Source organism: Helicoverpa zea, chromosome 31 (genome assembly GCF_022581195.2).
Source record: "Helicoverpa zea isolate HzStark_Cry1AcR chromosome 31, ilHelZeax1.1, whole genome shotgun sequence".
NCBI classification, from domain to species: domain Eukaryota; kingdom Metazoa; phylum Arthropoda; class Insecta; order Lepidoptera; family Noctuidae; genus Helicoverpa; species Helicoverpa zea.
Genome location: NC_061482.1, coordinates 1,215,347 through 1,241,898, shown reverse-complemented (window position 1 = coordinate 1,241,898; position 26,552 = coordinate 1,215,347). Strand labels below are relative to the sequence as shown.

General features: G+C 35.9%; 1 protein-coding gene across 6 annotated transcripts in view; it reads right to left on the bottom strand.

Moving 5' to 3' along the window:
* LOC124645182 (transmembrane protein 198) overlaps positions 1–26,493 on the bottom strand; it is a 34,798-nt gene extending 8,305 nt beyond the window's left edge. For 3 of the 6 annotated variants that reach the window (XM_047184952.1, XM_047184950.1, XM_047184953.1), the window contains exons 1-5: positions 26,224–26,471; positions 23,059–23,294; positions 21,733–21,843; positions 20,445–20,596; positions 4,377–4,449 (exon numbers count right to left, since the gene is read on the bottom strand). In XM_047184952.1, the coding sequence (XP_047040908.1) occupies positions 4,377–4,449; positions 20,445–20,596; positions 21,733–21,843; positions 23,059–23,239 (517 nt within the window). In that variant the 5' untranslated portion in view covers positions 23,240–23,294; positions 26,224–26,471. Of the gene's footprint in view, positions 1–4,376; positions 4,450–20,444; positions 20,597–21,732; positions 21,844–23,058; positions 23,295–26,223 lie in introns of all 6 variants that reach the window. The other 3 variants (XM_047184951.1, XM_047184954.1, XM_047184955.1) reach the window with 3 other exon arrangements.
* Positions 26,494–26,552: the final 59 nt, after the last annotated feature.

The following is a 26,552-nucleotide window of genomic DNA, read 5'->3' as shown; positions in this document are numbered from 1 at the left end:
CTGAAACAGATGGAAAATACTCTTAATATTCACGAGTAAAACTAAGTTGCAATAATATGGTCTTTAGAACGAATAACTTATGAGTATGACCATCCCCTATATCCCTTGGTAAGTACTTCAAGTACCCCGATAAAAAGCCTTGCAATGGGTTATCTGACACTGAAATTATTATTTTATTAATTATTTTTTCTGTAAGTTCCTGAGTCGCTTTTGTTCAATCAAACAAACTTTTCAGCTATAATTTTGTGTGTGTTTGTTTAAAAGGCAGCTAAATATAGGTGGCATTAAACTTATAGCACTGTTCTTCTGAAATTAACCTTTTCTAAAATACCTAGCAAGGTCTAAGCTTTAAAACTTTATCAATCAGTAAGTATTAGCATATTATATAGGTATAGTCTCTCTGAAATTCGATTATGTAACCAAAACAAGTACAAATGTATTGGATTTCAGCGTCAATTCTTTCTAACCTAATCGTTTATTTATTGCGTCGAGAAAATGCGCGACTGTTTTTCGATTGTCTGTACATAGCTTTATATTTTACTTTGGTGTAGTTCTCTACATGTACGTTGACATTAAAGTATCAATCGAATACAGAAAAACTTGTAGTAACGTTAATGAAATAATGTCGACTTAAAATGTTTTTAAAACCACCGCCGGAAACCAGCTTTCATGTAAAAAAGCATTCAAATCAGTTAACCAGTTTAAGAACAACTGTACATACCACAGACATACAGAGACTCACAAAGCGATCAAACTTAATACACCCTTTTTAGTAAAAATTAGGAGCAGCACATTCGAAATTTTCATAATACGTTGCGAAATACCTCTGTATCCAACATTTACCGAAATTACTACTGCACAAAACAAACCAATAGTCAAAGGCATACCGTTCAACGGAATTCATCATCATCATCATCATCATCATCATCATCATCATCAGCCTATCGCAGTCCACTGCTGGACATAGGCCTCTCCAAGTGCACGCCACTGAGATCTATTTTCGGCTTCTCGCATCCAGCTCCTGCCAGCCGTCAATCAACGGAATTCATCAACCGCACAGTATTCCTGTGACCATCTCATTACTATTTCCGACGAACAAACACTAATTTCAAATAACATTGATTCACAGAAACCATTCCAAACTATAACCACTGCATTTTACACTAATTTGTGCTCACATAACTCAGCTGTACTTGTAATAGAAATTAAAATGAAAATTCATTACCAACATTCACCAATAACCACAATATTTAGTGTTGACGCAAACTTTGACAGAATCGTATTGAAATTTTGCACAACTTTTAATTCGTTTTCGAACAAACAAACGGTGCAAAATCAATGGTTCTGTAAAGGTCCTATACTTATAATAGTACTGGAAAAACTTTCAATGCAATTTCTAGTTTTTCAATTACTATTTCATAATAAAGTTTTGCAAAGAAAAACTTTAACTTATAATTAGGTACGTACTTATTTCTAAAACTTTATAGACCGTGAAGGATTTTAATCGCTATCATCATTTGCCTAGCCTTTTCCCAAGTATGTTGGGTCGGCTTCCAGCCTAATCGGATGCAGCTGAATACCAGTGTTTAACAAGGAGCGACAGACTATCTGACTATCTCTACCAAGTCAACCGGGCAACCCAATACTCCTAGATAAGAGTGCTTATCAGACTTACTGGCTTCTGACTACCCGTAACAACTGCTAAAGATGTTCAAATGACAGCCGGGACCTATAGTTTAACGTGCCCTCCGTAAAACGGTAGTTAGTGTCCAAGATATACTTAGAAAGTACATACAAACTTAGAAAAGTTGGTACTGTTCTGACCTGGAAACGAACCCATACTCATACTTGAGAGGTTGTTTCTTTACCCACTAGGCCCGCACGACAACATGATTGATTTTAATATCAACAATAATACCCACTACATTACGAGGCATCATGGCCAATAAATAAATGAAAATCACTCAAACCGCAGATATTAATTGAGAGCGAGCGGAGCGATAATTACACAGGCTTGCGATGAAGTATTTTTTAATAATAAGTTCTGGGAAAATTGGTGTTATTACGTACTTTGCGAATATTAACTTATTTTATCATATCGAGTGTCATTTATTACCCGACTTCAAAAAAGGGTCATGTTTTCACTCTTTTCTCATAATTATTTATGCATGTATTAATGTTTACTACTTCCTATCTTAAAATGTTAGAAAAAAACAGCGCCTATGGCCCGCCATTGACTTCGAAAAACAAAGGTATAATGAATTTTCTTCTTTAAATGCGCGGTTGTTATTTATTTTTATGGCCAAGGACATAATAAAATAAGTAAATCATCCTCTCTCTACGACTCTATTGAGTAGAATACAGTTTTTTGAAAAGAAATAATTTCAAAATTATTTAAAAATTTAATTTCACGGAACTAGTTATTTACCACTCTTCTCTTTGTAGAGTATTATTACGAACCGATAATATGGAAATAAACAATTATATGTAAACCTCAATGCAATGATGAAGTGCTTTTCAATAATTCCGCAAATTATATCAATAATTGAAAATACCAAATACGCGAATTCCTATTGTCCTCTCAATTGAATGTGAAGTATTATATTACATTTCCACTAATTATAGAAACATAATTAAGTTAATATTCAAAGTATTTGTAAACGCAGACACTACACAAATTATGCGGTGCCATCCGCTTGTAAACGCTTTTATTAGGTCGACCAGTATAGTTATCGGCACGGATAATGAGCTCTCGCCGGAAGAGTGGGGATCGCTTTGCGCACTGTACACTTATGGCAATAAACCAATAAATCACTTCTGCACAGGTGAAGGTTAGGGCTCAATATCCTTGCCGATGATTATAACATCATCTCTAAGGCCTCTGCCTCGAATTTTGCGGGCAGCGGGGCGGCAGCGGCGGCGGCGCGGGAGCGGGGCGGGCAACGCATACCTGTTCTCGAAACTAGCGGGCAGATCGCGCGGCACTATAGCAGTTTAGTGTTGTGTTCTGTTGTGTTTGCTGTTCCATATGGGTGTCCTCTCAAAGATGGCCAAAATAATTAGCTCTTGCACGTCCGAGGACATTTTGATACGTCACAAAAAAAAAGTATAACACTATGCCTACAATGCAGACGCCCAACGCGGGCGGTCACCGCTTGACTGGAGCGCACCGCTCGTTGCCCGCCGCCGCGCCGCTCCCGCGCCGCTGTATTCGAGGGCCGGTCCATTTGATTGTACGCGCAAGATCCTACCGCTCCCGCGCCGCCGCCGCTGCCGCCCCGCTGCCCGCAAAGTTCGAGGCAGAGGCCTAAAGCCTTTTCCCAACTATGTTGGGGTCGGCTTCCAGTTTTACCGGACGCATCTGAGTACCAGTGTTTTACAAGGAGCGACTGCCTATCTGACCTCCTAAGTCCCGCTAACCAAGCAACCCAATAACCATTTGTAAGACTGGTTGTCAGATATTTTTATTTATTAGGTCGACCTGTATGTAACTATGTAATGGAATCTAAAGTTTACTAATTTAATCACCTTCCAAGGATCGTAGCGTCATGAAAATTGGTATTTGAATATAGTTCTGATGACAATACAATAATATGGTATTGTCGAACTGATTTGATGATGGAGCCGATAGATATGAACTGGAACTTAATTATTGAATATCATATCATAGCTTTGCTTGGACTTGTTTGAAAAGTCTTTAAATGATCTTTACGTGAATCTATAACATAGTGTTTTTCTATTGTCTTTTAAACTATCAATTTATTAAGTAAGTACCCTCTGCAAACTACTGAAAGTCAAAAGTAATCTCGGGAAACTCGGATAAGACATTAGTAGATTGAATACGGTATTTACAGAGCAAGTTAACTTATTAGAAGTTCACTCCAATATAGTGGTTGGTGGCACCAAATATTACGAATCTAGTAATTATATTGTGGTCGAGAATATGCTAACATTGGACTTTAAACTATAGTAAAACTGTGGTGTAATTATGTCCCTTTCTCTTATCAAGAATCTGTCGCGTTCTCACGCCAAAACGACTTAACTAATTTAAATACAATTTGGTACACCGATAGTCCAAACCCTGAGATAAGACGTAGACTATTTTCTATAAAGGTGCCGGAAAGTAGTTCCTTCGGGGCAGGGGTAAAACCGCGTATCATATAACTTTGCCGCTCTAACGTCGGCCATAAGTGCGCTTACGTAAGTCATCAAATGGTTGTCAAAGCGATAGGTTGTAAAAACATGAGCGACTATCAAAAAACAATTTTACCGTATAACTATCACTTATTACTTTATTACCCGTTTAGACATTACGAATAGGTATAAAATGCAAGCACTATCAGAATGTTATCTGTTAGATAAGATAGCGGCCTTACCTTTCTTCCAATACAAATTGATGACGGCGAAGAATATGCCTGAACAGAGCAACACGACTACACACAGCCAGTACTGAAACAAATAGAATAACATTTATTTTCTTAACATTTTTAAAACACTCATTTACTAACACAAATAACATTTATCTCCACCACTAGTCGCAAGAAGGAGAGATTTATATGCACGCACGTATGCATCAATCATATTAATAACTAGTGAAACGATTTTAAGAATTCATTTAATCGGTCCGTTCAGACAGACCGGATCGATCCCTAAGACCTCACACACGTATATTATAAAGGCTACTTCCATATACAAAAAGCTAATCGGAATATGTAAATACTGGTCAGTAAAGTTCATCAGATCAAAATATTCGTAGGATACAATTTATCCGAACACGGTAAATAGTTACCTCTGCACGCGGAGTACAAACGCGTGAAAACCGCTGGTTATAATTCCGGCTTTCCGGCTTTAATGAACCGTAGATGTATTCGGTACAGTTATGCATCAATTATAGTTCGGCCATTCAGAGAATGCGTTCCTGACACGTCGCGATTGAACTGACGACGTAATAACATTCATTGATTATTGATATAATAATGTTGTTTTAATGCTCCTCAATTGTTAAAACGGTAAACAACCAGCAAAAATATTTTTATCGTAACTGCAACGCCATTGCAAAGTTACGTCGTCAGTTCAATCGCGACGTGTCAGGAACGCATTCTCTGAATGGCCGAACTATAGTGCACATATTCTGGATCCCATCTTCATTTCACCCAAATTAACCAAAGGGAAACTATTACACGTAATACAATGTAACATCATCATTGGCCTAGCCTTTTTGCCAAATATGTTGTGGTCGGCTTCCAGTCTAACCGGACGCAGCTGAGTACCAATGTCTTACAAGGGGCGACTACCCTGCCTGACCTCCTCAGTTACCAGAGTTACTCAACTCAGTACCCCTAGGTAAGACTGGTTGGCAGCCTTACTGGCTTCTGACTACCTGTAACAGCTGCCAAAGATGTTCAAATGACAGCCAGGACCTACAGTTATCGTGCCTTCCCAAACACAATATAAAGTAACACACTTATGTATATATATGTGTACAAAACAAGCTATTTTTATCAAAGCGTTTATTTTTAAATATAGTCATGGAACCTTTGCGATATTTTTAAAGTCAGTCTATGGCATTTAAGATGTTTCCAAGTTGAGTAGCGTGATGACGTCAATCTTAATGTCAGGTTGTGGTCAGTAGCTTTGTTACGGTTCAAGAGACAGTTATAAGAAGAAAATATCAATGCCTGATACGTATATACTAAAAAATTGGACCAAAGAGTATGTTTGAAGGCGTCAATCTCTAAAATTTCCAGTCGTACTTGCAACTAAAAGTCGATTTTACAGAACGTCAATGAACTGGGTGACTTATCTGATCTCGCAATGACTATTTGGAGCCGAAAACAATATCCAACACTACGTCTGGCCGATGCAGCCGAGTATGCCGAGACTAGGGGAAGGGTGAAACCGCAGTTCACACCTAGTACATACATGCTATTATCCTGTATCCGCTCGAAATTTCAGCGTATCGATCGATCCTTTCCCTTGTTTAATGAATTAAGAGCTCGGAACAACACTAGCATAACGAATGCAGTTACGACGAACTCAATTCAAAAGTGATGCATAGCAACAACATGTTACCTCAAGTAATTAAGTAATCAAAATATGGACTTTACAATGTTACATGAAATAGTAAAAAAAGTGTTATACTTCATTCGCTGCGAAAACTAGTTCGCGGTAAAAAAGCCAAAAACTTGTAGACGCCAGCAGGTCAACTTACCCGAATCTGTCAAATTTTACCAATCGAACACTAACCTTCTACAATTGTGATAAGGTTGAAAATCTTTTGAAGAAATTTGACAGATTGAGGTGGGTTGATGTCTGTACATTGCCTTTTAGTACATTCGCTTCGAAACAAAGGAAAGCTAGGGGCATTGAACAGCATATACGTTGATAAGCTGATTACTTACATAACCCATTCAACATTTCCATAATGGACAGGAATATTAACCATTGAACACCATTTTGAAATGTATTGGGTAAGCCGACGCACAGCACTATAAGCCTAACTGTGAATTAATACTTCAATTTCAGAGAGACAAAATGAATGGCAATTCAAATATTAAAATTCGCAGGAACTAAATATATATGAAACTGCACAGAACTGTACTGTGTAATAAACAGAACCCTCGAATATTCGAATAAACACAGAATTATTATATGATAAAATTCTGACTAACTCCCATTTCCGCAAGCGCAATAAAATAAATTAAATTCACGTGAATTTTTTCCATAGAAATGCACTCATAAAACGAATTTTACATAATAAAATTTAGTTTGAAAAACAAACGTTTAGTTTCACATTGGCATCGCAATCATAGGAAACAGGAAGCATTATTTTGAGCCCACAATAGTTGTAGGTAGGTACACTACACGCCACAATTACCAACCCACATGGAACAAAGTGGACAGTCACAATATAATGAGTTTTACAAGTTACTAGTGGCTCGCGGTATAAATGCCCTCATTTTGTTAAAAAAAAAAAATAGTAAAATTATAGATGAAGAACGGCACGACCGATTTTGTGCAAACTTCGCGTAAACCATCTACTAAATAGTCCGAACAAAGCTTAAACATTTGGTTTGGATAGGTGAGACCGTTCCAACGAAAAGTGGCATTAATTATACATATAGAATTGGTAACGCTAATTTCTAAAGAATTAAGCATTACCAATTCTATATGTATTACTTTTAATTCTTTCTTTCCTGTCCTCATGTGTGTGTACATAAATTGTAAATAAATAAATAAATAGATTTGACTGACGTACAATCGGAAACATCGGTTTGTAACAATATCCTGACGTCATTGTATTGTATGCGTGCCGTCAAATTGTGCATAATTCAATGCCGCTACAATTTCCGTATTCATGAGTTGTGACTGTTTTTTTGGAAAACAATGCACTTCAGTGTCAATTGTTATTGAATACTACTTCAATGAAAGTGTGTGATTGATTGTCAAGTCATAAAATAGAATCATGTTTCATGTTTTATCTTGTTATTCAAGTTGCACTCGTACGAAATGCCTAATTGGTATAAATTATTTACATAAATACATTTAGATTAATTATTAATTACTTTTATCTTTTGTTCTAACTCGGTGCCTACTCAAAACCAAACGTAGAACCCTTAACAACAATAACTATATCCATAGGGTTCAAACTCCCACAAAATCTAGCCATTACACCACAAACTCGAACCATAACAGACAGACAGACAGACAGTTATTTTTATTCCATCTTGACCAGCAACACAAACCGTCGCTCAATTTTCGGATCAGTTACTAAATGACATTAACAGCCCGCCGTTCTGAGGCGTATCATTGAATTGCAAAATTGCATTTGATTGCAGGCCACCGTACGGTGACACAGTGCAATCCACGTAATTGCTTTAAAGTCAATCAGGTTAAGAGATTTAGCTGAGCAAGCGACCTAAACGATCTGTTGGGATTACGCGAAGCTATATTTTTTAAATAGACGTAGGTGTTTCAGGCTCCCTAGGGTGTGCGATAATTCTAATAAAATCAGCTTTGATATCTGTGTAGACGTGAAGATGTAAGTATAAGTTAATGGAAAGCGATTATTGGGCCAATGTCAATAAAAATCTCGTATCAAAACCTTTAAAAATCCTCTCTTATATAATTTTGCTTAAAACTAGCTTTTCTTTGTGGTTCCAACCTCACCCCGGGGAACTACTAGCCGCATCCCTATGTCCTTTTTCAGGATCTAGAATTCTAGATTATTTGTCTATGTCTATCTATGTAGGTATTACGTTTCAATGGGTTCAATAGTTTCAGTATGAAAGCTGACAGACACGAGTTACTTTCGCATTTATAACATTTTAAGTAAGGATTAGTAGATGCGCACTAAGCCCCATATTTCTCAGAATTAAAATATATCCAAAATCTATTTTCATAACTAAAGCCGATTACCCACTTAGGCCTAGAATGCCAATGCGCAGCAGACCGGAGGAGGTTTAAAACAACCAATAGAATTACTTCACAAGAGAGACCACTCCGTTCGATGGAATCTAAGCCTTATGCACTAATACACACATCCATTATTGTAGTGGTATTTGCAAATTGATTTACATACAGGTGGTTATTACCCATTTCAAAATTTACCATATATAAATGTATGTATACAGTTCAATGCACATAGCTGAATCATGGTTTTATCCGACCATGGCTTTACCCTCTAGCACTATGCAGTTCTCTAAGTGCACTCTATCTTAGGCTCCTAAGGAAATGGGCTTTCAGATGCAACAATATTGACGCTTCCAGAGATTAAAGCAATGCTATGTACGAGCTAGTTGTATCCTGCGGTTTCACCCGCATTCCAAATAGAACTAAATACCAATTAACCAGGATCTCTGCTTTGTACGCCCGCATATTCAATCGATCCAACCGTTTTACCGTGAAAGCGTAACAAACACGCTTCCCTTTCGCATTTATACATTTGTAATTGTAACCACACTAGCTATTCCCCACTGCGTTACACGTCCCGGGAAAACCGAGTAAAAAGTAGCATATCGGGTGTGTCGTACCTAATCACATTAAATTAAATAAGTTAGTATACTGGTTAATATATTTCGATTAGCACAAAGGAAAAAAGAATAATACGTTTATTCTTTAAATAAAAAAAAAAGACAAAGTAAACATAATAAAAATGTGCGAGAATTAGAACACCATATAACAGTCAGTCATTACAAGCAACGGATATTCTCCCTTGAAAACTGACTCCTGTCAACTGGTCAAAACATTCAATACTCCTAACTTTATCTCTGTTTTACGACACACCCGATATATCATTACGCAGACTCTAAATTATCTGTATTCAAAATTAATATTACGGCGTGAAATTGGTAGTTATGGCGTGAAAGCGCAACAGACATACAGAGTTACTTTCGCATTTATAAAATCAGTAAGGATTAAAGTACGAGCGCACAGATAACATAAAGTAAAGATGAGTGACAGTTGTTAATAGCAAATCGCTACAGCATTTTATAAATATTGATTATAATGTTTACTTTCGCTTCCATATTCGTGTACGTTGCTAACACGTGCTCGTTAAATAAATCATTGAGTTGATTTCACTATCCTCACCGCTACTTTCACTAGCTTGATTGATAAATCTCTATCAAGTTTATACATTAACTTTATAACATGCCTTCAGGCAAAAATATGTCTAAGAAAATCTCATCAGCAACACAGATAAATTTTCCAGCCATAATACTTGAAAATCTGGAAAATTCCATGAGGAAAAATTCAACAACTTGGCCTAATTTGGGGATCGAACCCAAAATATAACCGGTACTAATTAAAGTCGTAATCTGGTTTCCAAGGACGATTTAAAAAATACAAAACAAAAACAGCAGAGAAACGTTTTTGCAGTTATTTTTAACATATAATTTGCAATACGTAATTATTTGTCTAAGATTGCATCCGCAATGTAAACTAGTCATCATTATAAGTATAGGTACAATTAGCCACAAAAGTGCTTGAACACTATTAAAATAACAAAAGACGAACATCCATCTTCGATAAGTAACTATAGTCGACAACTACAGAATCAACAGGACATCAGAAGACTTCCGGTGTTGACTGTACCAAGAGCCAGCATGTTTATAAAAACAAAAAAATGTTTATATTTTCATTCGCCAAGCATCAAAAATTACACAATCAAGAAATTCGCAATACAAGACACTACTTCTGTGTAATAGTAGTATGATCTCACCCTATTTATCAATATTGAAACGTGTGATATAGATAGATAGACCGGACGTGGGCATTATTGGTGAAAAAAGAAATATGAGTACATCCTCGTTGTTGTCAAATATCTCATTAATTTCCTGATTTTAAGTGGCTGCAAAACGGTTGCAGCCACACTTTTTTGTAGTAAGGGGTATAAGTTTGTCTTCCACAACCTAGCGCCAAGAGAATGAAATCAAATATACCACAGAGCTCTGCAAACGAGTAGACCTGGCATGTAAATAGAAAAGGCTAACAACATTACACACGGTACCGAGGAAGATAAACAGACAAGTGCAGAGACGAAGCAACGAAGCAACGAGCAAACACTTGACATTGAATACGTCTGCCATTGCACGGATGTCAAACATACTCTGTAAACCTAGTTAAAATTGAATAAACTACCTACTACTTGAAAAATATATCAAGGAGATATCAAATAAAATTCATGGAGATAATTAAGTTTCGTATAACTAGAATCTATAGACGTTATTGTAATGTTTTTGTCTATGGTGTACCCTAAAGGTACCTACGGACCAGACTTTAATAAATGTTACACTGTTACCAAGCTACACTATCCCTGGGTGATTTATCTATTTCGAAGTTCCCCAAAAAGGGTGAAACCGGTCACAAAAACCATAAGAAATAGCATGATTACTAATCATTGAAATTTGATTTTTCTCCAAACCACGAGGTGTTGTGTCTATCTACGCCATCATAACTCTACATTTGACAGGCTTCAAAACATTTCCCCGAGCAACATTCAGGGAACTTCCTAAACGTTTAATTTTTAAACACTATCGAGTAGGTAAGTGTCTTGCCTTGAAAGACTTACAAAGACATACTCATGAATATTATAAACTTAAATAGACTGTAAACGGAACCTTTGTAGTAAGTAATGTAAAATCATAACAATTTTAAAATATGTACTGGGAAATATTTGTTTTCCTTCGCTTCGCTACATTAGGCATTAGGCATGTATTATTCGAGTTTAACTATTGTTTACTCTAATTCTAAAATCGGTTTTAAAACTCACACAATAAAATAAATTAATCTCAAAATTAAATCATTTGATTATAATAAACAGCTGTGTTGCTGGGAAGTTTGTTCATCACGGTTTCTTCTTTCCAGCCATCACACAAAACGATGGTTTTTGGGGGTGCTATCCAATTTAATTTGACTTGAAAAAGTGCTAATTTCAATAAACGACTTTTACTTTATAATAACGGAGACTTTTATAACGGTGATCCTACACTATACATATAATCAAATTCTCGTAATCCAACTCGATACACAATGTACGCTAAATCCGATATTTTTTTCTAATTTCATCGATACCTACACCCATAACAGTACAACATAATCAGTACAATGACCCCTATTCAGGTTTTAGGGTAAACAAACACCATATAGGTATGTACATAGTATTTGTATATGGCGTACGGCATATATCGGCTACATTGTTTCACCTAATGTACAGCCTTGGCCAAAAGTATTGAGCACCCATGACATCTTTCAGTTTTATGCGGAGTATCAAACAGAAATAAAACAAAACTTTTTTTTTATTTGTAATTTACTATTTATTCATTGAAAATTAATATTTTGTGGGTCCACCCTTTGCCTTAATTACAGCAGAATTTTTTTTTGGTAAACAGCTAACAAGATTTTTACAGTCTTCAGCAGTAATCGCGTTCCATTCTAGGCGCAGGTAGCGTTTCAATTCTTCTCTGTTGTTAATTGTGTGGCGCCTAACTCGACGCTTTAATAAACCCCATAAATGTTCTATGGGGTTCAGATCTGGCGACTGGGCAGGCCAGTCAAGAAGCTCTATGCTATTTTCCTGAAACCAAGTCATAGTGCGGGCAGATTTGTGGCAAGGCGCGTTATCCTGCTGGCATTTATCACTATCCATGTTCGTGTCACCGAAAAGTTTCGTGAATGAAGGCAGCAACGCAGTTTCTAGCACATTTATGTACTTAGAAGAGTCCATGCGGCCCTCACACACGAACAATTCGCCAATTCCAGAATCTGTCATGCAACCCCAGGCCATTATACTGCCGCCGCCGTGTTTTACGGTTGGGACCACACTGTTACTGTTACTGTTACAGCCTTTTTATCGTCCCACTGCTGGGCACAGGCCTCCTCTCACATGGAGAAGGATTGAGCATTAATCACCACGCTTGCTCAATGCGGGTTGGTGATTACAGACTTGATAGTCCAGGTTTCCTCAAGATGTTTTCCTTCACCTTTATATCAGCCATTGGTGTCTAAGATATACTTAGAAAGTACATACAAACTTAGAAAAGTTGCATTGGTACTTGCCTGACCTGGAATCGAACCCACGCCTCTGGATCGGGACCACACACTCTGGCTTAAATTCTTCGCCCACCCGGCGACGCACAAAGGTCACACCAGGTGTACCAAAAATCTGCAATAAAGAGAAAAATATTGAGTTCCGGAAATAAAAAGAACTTCCTCTGTGCGTTTAGAATTTAAACCATTTCATATTATTTTGTGAGGGCATTAAATTGACTTACTCACCTCAAAGTTTCATTCGTCTGACCACACATCATTTGACCAATCTTCAGCGGTGAAAGTTCGGTGTTGTAAGGCCCATTTGTACCGAGCTTTTTTGTTGCTCTCGGAGAGCCATGGCTTCTTCCTAGCTTTACAGCCTTTCAGACCAGCTTTCTGAAGCCTTCTACGAGTAGTTCGAGCAGAAATTGTTTTCTTCATTTGTTCTGAAAACTCAGCAGCGAGCTCTGAAGATGTTTTTTTCCTATTTCTTAATGACTCTCTCAGTAACTGACGATCCTGACGGCCTATGGTGATGCGTTTGCGCCCGGTTCTCGGTGTATTTTGATGTGATCCGGTATCAGAGAATCGCTGAATAGCATAATGCACGGATCGGCGCGAACATTTCACAGTTTTGGAAATCTCTACTTGTGATTTCCCTTGCCCGTACAGAAGCTGTATCTGCACTCGTTATTCTAAATAAAGTTCGTTTCATTTTGGCTTATCGCAACTATAACACTTAAAACTTTGAAATAAAATACCAAAGGCGCACTAGATCACTGGATGTTGTCTCAACGAGCGATGGTAGCGAACTAGAAAATAAATTCAAAAATTGTAAAAGACACATTTTCTTGCACCCAGGTGTTTTATTGTCAACTGCGGCATAAGTCATTGTTTTAAAATCTTTATAGATAACCGATAAAAGAATACTTCAACGATAGATTCGGGTTTCTCCCATAATTACCGTGATCTAGCGAAATTTGTAAGGTGCTCAATACTTTTGGCCAAGGCTGTATAATTGTCACTATCTATTGTGTTGGCTTCGAAGGAAAACATAGCATACAATGTAAGGAACAATACGGGTTACTGTAGCATAGGTCTATGATGTATATGTAATTAATTACATTAAGTAATATTTCCTACCATCAGCGAGATCTTGATCAATCTTTACCATTATAATAGGTAAATGTGAATGTTAATCTAACTGTCGCGCTTTCACGCTAAACCGATTTAACCCCTCTGCTCGACAAGGTTTTGACATATGACTTTACCGTTGATTCGGCGGGATATTTTGAATCGCGACATGGAACTCAAAAATTTGTACTAACTTTCAACACATAAATTCTAAGTCCGTAATGCCTGATCAGAAGTATTTTAACTATAACTTTAGAGCTCACTTATTTGACAACAACGTGCGAAGGTCAAATGGGGTCAGTTAATTCAGAAATAGATAATAATTACGGTGTTTCTAAGTCTATCGAAAAGTTAGGCATTTCAAATTTGGTGAAAACTTACCAATAAATAATCGCATCACTTTCTCAAACACAACACAAACGTCATATTTATAACATTTTCAATCCGTTGCAATACATTTCGTGCACTTATTTATGATTCATAACTAAAAAATCAGCACATAAAATACACAATAAAAATGAACAATTTACAAGATCAAAGTCAAGTAGAGTTTGGAACAGAGTACATTTTTTTTTTCAATCAGCGGTGTGCATTCGATACCTAAATCGGATGTTTATTATAAATAATCGAATACCAATTTTATATATATTTTTTAATAGAAACTTATTTCAATTTTATTTCTTAATTTTAAATTATAGGTTCAATTTGTTTTTGTTGTGAAGAAAAAATATTAAAGTTTTATGAAAGTTTTTAGCATAGGTAAAATTTTTATACTGGGTGTCCCATAAGTCCTTTGAATTTTAAATTTCGAATAAAATTCAGATGGCGCGCCGGAATGGCGCGCGGGGTGCGGGGATAGCATCAACGGTCTTTCAGGAAAGTTTTATCGGAGCAGACCGTGGTTTTTGTGTGCGTGAGTCACAACAATGATTCGGCCACCATTGCGCGGCGTAAAGGACATTGGGCGAGATGTTTGAATGTTGGTCTACTCCCCCTCTAGTAATGAGTCATACATCATTTGAAAGGTCTTTTTAAGCGTTACATTTTGTACTTACATACTACTTACCAATTCTTAGTACTTTAGATGTTAGAACATGTTTAAGGTTTTTTATCGATAGTTAGTTTCAAGTCCTTAGATTCCTTCTCTAGTAATTAATTATATATCACTGGAAAGGCCTTTTTAAATCGAACATTTCGTACTTAAATACCTCTAACAAATTGTCAGTACCTAAGAAGCTACAGTAGATTTTAGACATAGTTATTATTTCACTAAACATGGTCCAACTCCCTAAATACTAACAAATGACAATCGCCGCCGTACAAGAAAATACTTTATATAACATAAGCTTTCTATTGATGTATTACTTAATGCTAGAGTAGAGGTAGATCAAAACGCTCATTGTCCTTTGGTGGCGAAAAAAAATTGCTTCATTCCTCTAGGCATCGACTTAATATTTTTGATCCTAATGATCCCGCAGGACTTCTGAGGATCTGAGGCGGATGACGGGGAGTAGCGACCCCGCGCTTCTTTATAGCTTGTTGGTCAAAAATAATCTTTCTTGTTCTACTAGTCAATGCAATTTATTTGATACCCGTATTGACAGATTTGTGAAAAGAAAAATAAGTCAGCGGCGGCCATCTTTCTTCCATCTTGGACCAGCTTTCGATGAACAGCGAGTAGCAGTTCCGACTACCTATTTGCCCTTTCAAACAATAAAATCGTCATAAAATTTTGCGATAACTACACCTAACTACAGCTCTCGTCAAATAGCTTTGCCGCTCAGTTAAAAAGTCGGAAGTAACGAACCGCCATTAAGTTTGGCAGGACTACAGGAATTCTGTACATAAAACACCCGAAAAAATAAATAAGTCTTCAAAATTTGCGGTCTTCAGAAATCCTAAAAACCGAAAAAAAAAATATTCCGGCTACAACGTATTTTCTACCACTGATTTTCTAGCATTTTTTCAAAATAAATTAAGTCATTTTACTTTTCCTAATTTATTTTCAGATTATAGTATACAAAAGTGCAATTTAGTAATATTATAATATCAAATAATATAAAATTATTAAATCGATTCTTTATTTTAACGAATCGGATCATTCGATGCAAAACTTCTATCACCGTCGCCATCTTGTCTATGCGTCTTCAAATTTAAAAAAAACAACAAATGTAAACAAACATGGCGAGTTCGATCAGAATTCCCGGTAATTACGATTGGATTTTCAAAAGGTATATTACTAAAGGGATGCTAAATATGAAAGGTTTGAATGCGTCAAAATAGTTTAAATTTATTTAGTTATTTTATTTAGTACTCACAAATACGGTTTGATTGGAAAGAAAATAAATATGAGCGTAAATAATTAGGAAAGTGTATGACTCATTCGCAGACCCCGATTGGGGTCTAAACCGAGCTTACGGTGACATTGATGTTCAGACCCCAATCGGGGTCCGCTACGGATTTGACGGTTAAGTGTTTAGTATAGACAGTTTGGAATCTTATTTATTGATTTAACAGTTTATGTACACATAAAAACACAATCAATAATATATAATAGAAAAAAAATTACAAGGGCACAGCTTATTTCAAAAGAAATTTCTTCCAGCAGGCCCGTTAGAATGGACCTTCGACAATTTTTGCCCGATTGCGGTGACTAATTTTCTGGGGATACAGGTTTTGAACATATTATCATCATTACATATCTTGTATGGGGCCAATGACATAATCCTATCTCTACTAAGCAAAACAAGAGATAGACAGCTTATTGAAACCGGCCGCTAATTCGATTCAGCTCTCAGCACAGTCGACAGATTACTATCTTTTCCCTCACCTCTGCCTACTAATTGTCGTGATTATCACTCAGTGGAAGCAGTCACCAGTGACGCCATTATTGACTCATCAGCGTTTCTTTTCTAGCGTAAGACTCTATTTTTAGTCTAGAACTCAGGTGGACAGATAAACTTTTAAATACGGGTAAAAAGGAATATTTATATTTTGCCCTTTCTGTAATACCAACTAAGTACCTAGCTTTTGCCAGCGGTTTTATCTACGTTCCGTGCAAGCAGCCAGATAAAAGTATCTTATAGATTTCCTCGATAAAGGACCGGGCATCAATTTGTGTCCATTTTTTTACATTGCAACTACGTTATATGAAAGCTCTTAACGAGCACTTTATTTTATCCTGTACCTGTAAAGTGCAAACTTAACGCGAATGTGAAGTTCGATAATTTAAAATATAATTATATTATTATAGTTTTACAACGGGGAATATGTAAATGGTGGAAAACACCATGTTCGCGCTGGATTCGAAGGTGGCTGTGATAAAATGAAATAAAGTGCTCATTAAGGGCTTTCATATAGATACTATCATTAAAGAGCAATTTTCAACAGTGGGCAGGTAGTGTTCATACAAAAGTGCTTCTCAAATGGGCTGTATGTATAACCCTAAAGTATTTTTTTCAAATTCAACTAGTTGTAACTGAGCGAGTTCAAGCAAAGCAAATAAACAAAGTCTTCAGCTTCATAATATTAAAATAGATTATCTAGTCAATCTTGTAATAACATAACATTATTATCTAAGTTTCTCATATACTCGGGGTCACCTTCCAGCCTGCCTCATTGCAACGGATTTTTATTTCATTCCGTGACCGTCTATCCGATCTTCGCAACTCAATTACTGGCTATATCATTTTACTTAAGGAAGACTGCATTTTATGAGCCCTGGACCATCATAGTTTACAACGTTTATTTTTTTATTTTATAGATGTATCTGATACGACAATATGAAAATTCCAATAATTCAATCTTTACTAATATTATAAAGAGGAAAAAATATATTTTTGTTTCTAATTGGTAAACTCCAAATCTACCGGACCGATTTCAAAAATTATTTATCCTTTAAAAAGCTACAGTCTTCCCGAGTAACATAGGATATATTTGATTCTGGCACGAACAGTAATTCCCACGGGACGCGGGTGAAACCGTGGGAAAATGGTAATGGATTCATATTTGTGTATTTTAAGTATGTATCATTAGAAATATAAATCGCAGCTACATAATATATTGTTATTTCAATAACTGACTTGTTCGAAGAAATTACAATGAGTTATTAAATCTAAATCGATCATTACACCTATCTACATGAACACCTAATCGATTGTTTTAACAATTACGATTCGATTGTATGAATACCGATTACAATACTTTCGCTAATTAGTTAATTAGCAGCAATGTTAATCTATAGCAATTACGTATTTATGCGTACATTGAATCATGGATTCACTATTGGAGAATCCATTACGATGTAAAATGAAGTCTTATTGAATTGGAGACACAATAAAGTCACATTGCTTTATTCTGAACGAATGAAACTGATTTCGAAACAAACCTTAAATGTATTTAAAAAGAGTGCTTTTTAGGGTTCTGTATCCAAAGTTGTAAAACGGGACCTTATTACTAAGATCTGACTGTACATTTGTCTGTTACCAGGTTGTATCTCTTGAACCGTGATGGTTAAACAGTTGAAATAACAAAAAATACTGAATAAGATTTTAGGGGGGCCCATACAAACAACGTGATTTTTTTTTGCTTGTCTTTCAGTATAATGGTACGAGGCCTTTTATTCGCGAGTCCAGCTCACACTTGGCCGGTTTTATTTTATGGTAACATTGACTGACAGAAAAAGGTCATTGTCATAAACACGTAAACCTTTATGTTACCCTATGCCAAAAATAACGGTCACGTGCGATGCCCTACAAAAAGACTGTTCAATTCTTTCAGACTTTTTGCTAAAGGTTGCCAGGCGAGAAAACCTGAGAATCATGTTGCCAACTTAATAAAGCTATTGATAAAAACATCTTGACATTGAGAGCGAAAAAGGGCAAGTTTCTTTTAGCGACTATTAAATTCAATTAAATATTGCCATTTCTTCTCAGGGCCTATTGTTAGAACAAACAATTAACCTAACAGGTTATCATTTACATACGTACTTTCTTGTGGGAAAGTAACAACGGCCGAAACGAACGGGCCCACGTAATACTCTTTATTTTCGTACAAAACATTTATTTAAGCAATAGTACTTGAGAAATTCGGTCATGTTTGTATTCAGAAAATAGGTAACTGGTATAAAATAAATAGTGGAAGAGCGTAGCGGTGTGCCGTCCATCTGAGAGTGAAACACATCGGAGCATGCAATTGAGGTCACATTTGTTAGATGCAACTACGGCTCCGACGCATCCTATTAATTTAATCGCTAGCTTTTCCCCGCTGTTGCACCCGCGTTCCCGTAGGAACCGTTCACGTTTCTGGGACAAGCCCGTACCTAGGACACAGGACACTTTTGCAGCAGAAAATCAGGTCAGACCGTACCTGTGGAATTACTCTACCGGGAGAAGTAGCTACCATTTATCATCGGAACGTCAAAGGAAGTTAAAAGTGTAAATTACTGCAGAAAAAAGAAATGCTCTGGAACGAGACATTGCTTTTAGCGACCTGAAAGAAATTCGCAAACATTTTTAACGACACTCTTTTCAGATACGTCCGTTTGCCAGGATATTAGGGCATTACGACTCTTTTCAAACTGGGTGATGGCATCAGAGGTTTTAAAGAATATTTTTATAATTTACCCAGTACTTTTGCAATGAAATTATAGCGTCAAGTACGCTTCGCTAACATAACACTAACCGCAAAGACGATTTCCGCATAACATGTAGTTCGATATCTTTAAAGCAAATAGATGACTCCACCATACCATTTTTGCATTGCATTTTTGGTGCTACGCGGATATGACGTTATAAAACGGACGATTACCAAATACTGGGTATTTTCCGGTATAATAGGTGCGTTAATAAACAAACATCGTATTCGGAAACAAAACAACCCGTTACCATTGTCTGCAGTACAAACAAATATGGAATCGAATGCGAGCACGCACGATAAAAAGCGCTCAATCAACCACGTAAAAGGATTATCAATAAATATTTTATATTATAAAGAGGACATGTTTGTTTTAAAGGCTCTGAAACTATTGAACCGATTTAAAAAAACCTTTCACTGTTTCTTTATATTATTTTTGATCCGGGTACGGGCAGAAGTTCCTCCGTATTTAAAAATATTCAAAAGAGGATTTGTTAGTTAGTTTGTACCGTTAAAGGCATCGAAAATACTGGATTAATTTGAAAAATTCTTAACTGTTGGGAAGCTACTTTAGTCCCGGGTGACATAGCCTATATTTTATCCGCGGGTGAAACCAATGGAAACTGCTAGTTATAATAAATTTAAGCAATGTCCTGTATGACTCAGCTCGCCATATTTCTTTTGGATGAACAAAGTTTTGCGAAATCGAATGTGTGTCAAGCGACTGACGCGAGATAACAATGAATCATTTACACCGAATCAATAGGTTCCATGACGTGTAAGGACGACAAATACTGAAAATTCTTCAAAAATATACATTAAAATATAATTTAGTTTATTTTATGACTAAATTCGAACACGTTATAAATGAAATGCTCCGTTGGTATGATGCATTTTCCCGGCGTAAACGGAGCAAAATGAATTGCAAAAAAAGATTAGACTTGGCAGTCTAGGAACCTAAATAGATAATTATGTAAAACCTAACTGTAAACCAACAAACAAAATAAAAGACAATGTTATCCATCAATCGCTTACAAGTCATTGCTATTCACTGCGATCGTGACCCAAATAAGCATGGCTGCGATATGATCACGCACAGAATATTCTAGAAACACACACACACAGACAGATATGTAAATACTTACAGTAGCGGGTCGGGAGTCCAGGAAATGATCGTAGATGGCGAGGCCAGCGATAGCCAGCAGAACCCCAGTATGGAAACCCGTCATGAAGAGGCCGACGTATTGTATCAGCATGGTGATGAGGCCAAACAGCAGGCCGGCACACAACGCCACGCCTAAACACACAACACTTCATTAACTGATGGCAGCGACATAGATAGATTTTCTTCATTACTTAGCGTATTGATTTTATGAAAATAGAAAGCATTAGTGCATTGCACCTTAAACGGTAGTCAGCTTGTTAGCCCACACGTTACTTAGTTCGTATTGACGCATGTGGATGAAAAAATGGGTGAATGACATGCTATCATTTAAAATCGTAGAGAAAAAACCGGCCAAGTGCGAGTCGGACTCGTGCACGAAGGGTTCCGTAAATTACAGTTAAATCAACCTATCTCAAAAACTATAAGAGATACTTTGATCAAACCAAAAATCGTTGAAAGAGTTAATTAGCATGCATCACCTCTATTTTTTTTAGAATTTTATACCCCGTAGTTATAAAAATAGAGGGGGGGGGACATACTTTTTACGACTTTGAGAGCTGATATCTCAAAAACCGTTCACTTTAAGAAAAATGTTTTTTAGAAAACTTTATATCATTTTAAAAGACCTTTCCATTGATACCCCACACGGGTATGTACATCGAAAAAAAAAATTTCATCCCTCAGTTACATGTATGGGGGGCCCCACCCCCAATTCTTTTTTTTACTATTTAGTGTCATATTTTTGTAGCGGTTCATACAACACATATTCCCATCAAATTTCATCACTGTAGTACTTATAGTTTCCGAGTAAATCGGCTGTGACAGACGGACAGACGGACAGACGGACAGACGGACATGACGAAACTATAAGGGTTCCGTTTTTGCCATTTTGGCTACGGAACCCTAAAAAGTTCCACTAAGTGCACTCTTCGCAACTAAAGAAAAAAAATCAACTAAAAATATGCTCTTCGCAACTTCCTAAATGTGTTATACTTTCTGGGAAAAAGAATGATAGTGACCTCACCATTGCGTTAAATTCAAATATTTTTCATTGCAAAATACCATCATTTTACAGGCACTTTTACACTGTCTATTAAGTCACAAATAATTCGACGATACTATGTATATGTACTAGAAACTAGGAGTTCTCCTAAAAGCTATCAATATTTCATGAACAAAACAACAATAATTGATTACCCGGTACAGGAAAATTTGTGCTCCAGTTTCAATGTAACTAAATCCCCTCGATTAATAAACTAATTACTCACCAACATTTCCATACGGAGGCATCAGGTATTCCTGGAGGCAAATTAGATAAACGATGGCCGATCCGAACGTGAATCCCGTCAGAAACATACTCGCTTTGAAACATCGGTATCCTGAAACACGTGCTAAGTGTTAAAAATGGCTAAAAGTTTTAATAGACTATGCAACTTATAATTATATATTTTTTTCTGTTTTAACTCAAAATCTCAAAACCATTTATTCAAACTTAGCTGTAAAACAGCACTTTTTGAACGTCAATAATTTAGTCGAACCCTAAAACTCTTCACCATTGCCTGTATGTTCCTTTGGTCAGTGATTGAGTTCAAATCATAATAAGAACACTATGAGCGCCTAAACATTTCATAGAACTAGCTAAAAAAAAGAAATGTCTATGTCTGCACTAAAAGTTGCATACCCGTTTAAAACTATGAAAAAAAAAATTACATTAAAAGATTATTTTTGTTGAGTGTGCTAGATAATAAAGCCTAAATTAGCTAAAAATGCTCAATTTAACAAAGAGTTACCATTAACACAGATAGATCTCATAAATAACAGCGGGATGTCAGTTACATGCGCGAACGCATACACCATTCAATGTACTGCAACGTTTTTAGAACGTAACTAATGTGAAGAGATTTTAATTAGTATCGTTTTTTATCTCCCGTACTTTACAGTATTTTAAAAATAAAAATAATAAAATACTTTTTTAAAAGACCATTTCCGTTCCAAAGATAGCGCGTGTAAGCATAATCTGTACTGAAAACTTTGTAAGCCGAAATAAAACTTAATTCTAAAACGATTGGGGCCTCATTAATTTAATATAATATATTCATCATTCTGACGAAATGTTTTCGTTATAATATGATAGCAAACAAACCGCGGGCCTTTCGTGGAATAATTTCGCCTATTTGTTATATCATACATACAACATACTGAAACAGGTTTATTTTATCTGATGGCTATGCAAATATACAAACTACTTATATTTTAAGAGACGTTATTGGAATTTAATAACACGAGTATTCTCGCGAAAACTCAAGACTTTAAAATCAATAGCCAAATTTTTAGTACAACCTTTGAGAGCTGATCAATCTCTCAAAGGTTTTGAATTTTTATATCAGAATAATGTTTTATTGAAAAATTACTTTGCTTTTAAATTGCATATTTGCAGAGTCGCAGCCAAGTAGCTATTTCAATACAAGTTTGTATGGTATTGAAAGCTATGGCTTCTATCGCTGTATGGATCGACAGAATGCGTCCACCCTGTTATTTCCCATCGGTATTGTGCAAGATGACTGCAAGTTATAATACATTCATGACAAACTCACCGAACAATGTATAAACAATCCCGAAAGCAATGTACATAGCGCAGAGCACGCTTATGATGGGGTCATAGTTGTAATCGATGGATGTGCAGAATGACCCCTCGACGTGGGGGCCGGGGAACTTGATCGTCATGTTGGGGGGGCTCCGAGTCACTTGGGGGACCAGCTGTCCCACTGATGACATGTTTACAACTCGCTGATAGTTAAATACTTTTAATTGACTGGAGTAAGATGGAGTTCTAAAAAGAAAATGCAATTATATAGATAGAATATTTATTGGTAGTTACTTTAAACTATTTTATCGGACGAAAACGGGTTACCTATAATTGTGTGTGTCTCACCTGTCTGATTCTCTTTGTATGCATAAGCTCAGGTACGCTCTATAGTCGCCGAGTTATACAAAGACAACGTGCAAGTGCATTTACACACACTCGCACAGATATAAGACTGACATCTTTGAGCAAATATAAATTTCATTTTGGTGGGCAGCACACAAGACTTGCTCAAGACGAATACGCGAATTCATAACTTTCGTATCAACTCTGGTTTCCTCGAGAAGTTTTCTTTCATCGGTATGGAACTACATTAATATTTTCGAGTTACGAAGTCGTAGACGTACTTGTGAAGTTCAATTCTGATAATTTTAAGCTACTGGTTTCAATCAATGGATCTATATTCATGTATGTTGCAAAATTATTCGGAACCTTGAGTGTTGTTTGTTTTAAATGGTGGTGAAGTAAATAGCATTGTAAACAGATTGAAGAAAAACAGATACTATACTCCTTTGGCTGTGGTTCAATTATGGGAAATGAATGTTATTTCGTTATAAACTAAGAGATATCTATTTTATAGTCTCACAGTGTTTTAATTATGTTAGGAAATTGGAATATCCAACAACATTATTACAGTTTAATTAATGAAAATACTGCTTTAATGAATTGCAGTATGAGCTCCCCAATTCCTAGTATTTTAGGAAAATACATGTTTGAGATACAATTTTCTGAGAGACTATTTCATTTTACAAGGTATTGAGAGTACTAAAGGACTGTAAATGACATACTATGAAGGAGAAACTTTATGAAAAGAACAGTTTATTTTGTATTTAATTACTGTTATATTATATTTAAATATAACAAATTACAGTAGTAATTGTTTATAAGGGCCATAAGGTCTGACACATCATATGCAAGATAAGAATTATGAGTAAACCATGGCAAGGAATGCATAATTGATGGAACATTTATGCAATTTTCCTTTTACTGTGAACATTGCATATAATTGTAAATTATGGTTCTTTATATAATCAAATCCTATTTCATAGTGTCAGCCAAAGAACCAGTTATATTTGTGTTTCATCTGGTCAACAAATATTATGAACACCATTACAAAGTATAATAACAGTTTTTTACGGTAATGGCAGAACATAATTTCTTTTTTTTTTGTTTGTGTTGTCATGTAATTACTGAATATGTTAGCTACCTAAGAACATAGCTAACTTACAAACTTCTAACCCCTTTTTTACCAAGTTTGATTTATTTCTACTTTGATAGGATTGAACATTTTATTTATTTACTAGCTTTTGCCCGCGGCTTCGCTCCCGTCAACTGACTTCTCTACTTTACCCTATTTTTTTTCATAAGAACCTTCTCCTGACAATAACAGACACAACAAAAAAAGAATTAGCCAAATTGGTCCAGGCGTTGTTGAGTTATGCGCTTACCAACACATTTTGCGATTCATTTTTATATTATAGATGAGTATGGAAGACTTACAGCTAAGTACAATATAATAGATGATTGTGTGACTAACTGACAGCCAATTACAAGTCTTCACTTCTAAAACTAGTTGGTACATAAAAATTATATGTATTATGTGGTTTATGGCTTATCTTTGGTACTTATATTTATGATTTTCATACTTATAATTCCTACATAACATATTTATAGAGTCTGTTAAATAAAGCCTGGAACATCTCCATAGTGAATATTATCTGACACTATACTCACTAACACCTATGCCCAGCGCAGTGAGTATGGACAAGTACCCCCAGCTTAGGGGTAGCCTTTGTCCAGCAGTGGATGTTTTAACACTGTGACATTGAGGCCTGGATAGCCATATCATGTTGTTTATTGCATTCCATAATGTAAATTACGTGGAAAATATAAAATGATAGTCACAATTATGGACCCTGATGGGCACAGCAAAATAGGAAGAAGAGAGGAAGCCAGTTCAACAGTGACAGTGAATGAGAGTCAGAAAGTCTTCTGATAGGAAAATTAGAAGCTACTGTTGTTTTTATTGGGTGCTTTATATTGCAATCCTGTTATCTACTTGGAAACTGCACCTGACTTGAATAATGCAGTGGAAAGTCCAAACTTTCCATAGAAATAAAATAGTCAAGCATGGCCTTAAATATGTTGTATAGTGGGAGTGAATTACCATGAGGTTTGCCTTGGTTGGTTAAGGAGTAAATAATCATATCTTCTGAAAACTACTTTAGAAATTTATGTATAGTACATAAAATATTTCTTGTTTGTTTCTGAATAAATTTTTGGCTATGAATAATCATAGCAAAAATGTTTTTTGATATGAATTATCTTAGTATTTACTTTAAAAATATACCTATATATTTTTACCTGAATCAGTTTCTCAGAAATCAAAGAAATGAATAAATGAGTAGGTTCTTTGAGATATTTCAAAGAACATTTGTTTAATATTTTAAAGCAAAGACCTATGAGTAATTCTAATTAGGCATTCAGTCAATTACTAATTTATGCATGAATTATGAAATTAAAGAAATGGTTATTTTTTACAAAAGGCTCAAATTCATGATAAATTCGTAAGTAGACAGACACTCAAGGGAATTGGCTGGCTAGAACGTTGGATCATGATTATTTCCTTGCAGCCGTCATAGAACACTTTATTTTTTAATAAGAATCATATTAGAACCACCACCAAAGGGCAAGGAATGGCTCCAAATTAGTCAATAACAAAAACATGATCTATTCAGACATCGACTTCTTCACTTAGTTTCGTCAACACGCTTTCGCTGTAGAAAAAATCTATGACAAGGTAAAAACGAACAAAGAATACAGTTCCATTGACTAGCATCCAGTTAATGTATCAACAAGAAATATAAGTAAATAAGTGTGTAACAAAAAATCTTACCATTCTACGTCATGTGTCGATTTCACATTGTAAATTTATTAAATCCAGATCACTTTTAGCTTATAATCAAGAATCACGAATATGTCCGCTTCTAAAACAAACGCATTGTTTTTTTAGTAATGTAAATAGCCAGCAAAACCAACAGTCCGCACTCGCGACTACCTACGTAAAAAGAAAATATAGCTGCAACTAACAAAGGACTCGTTTCCACTGGTTTCCCCACCGAGTTTTCTCTTCGACTATGTACAAAATGAATCTTTTTAAAATAGTGATGGCCGCTACCACAGATACCCAAAACCGATTTGACACAGAGCATGAAGAAGTATGTC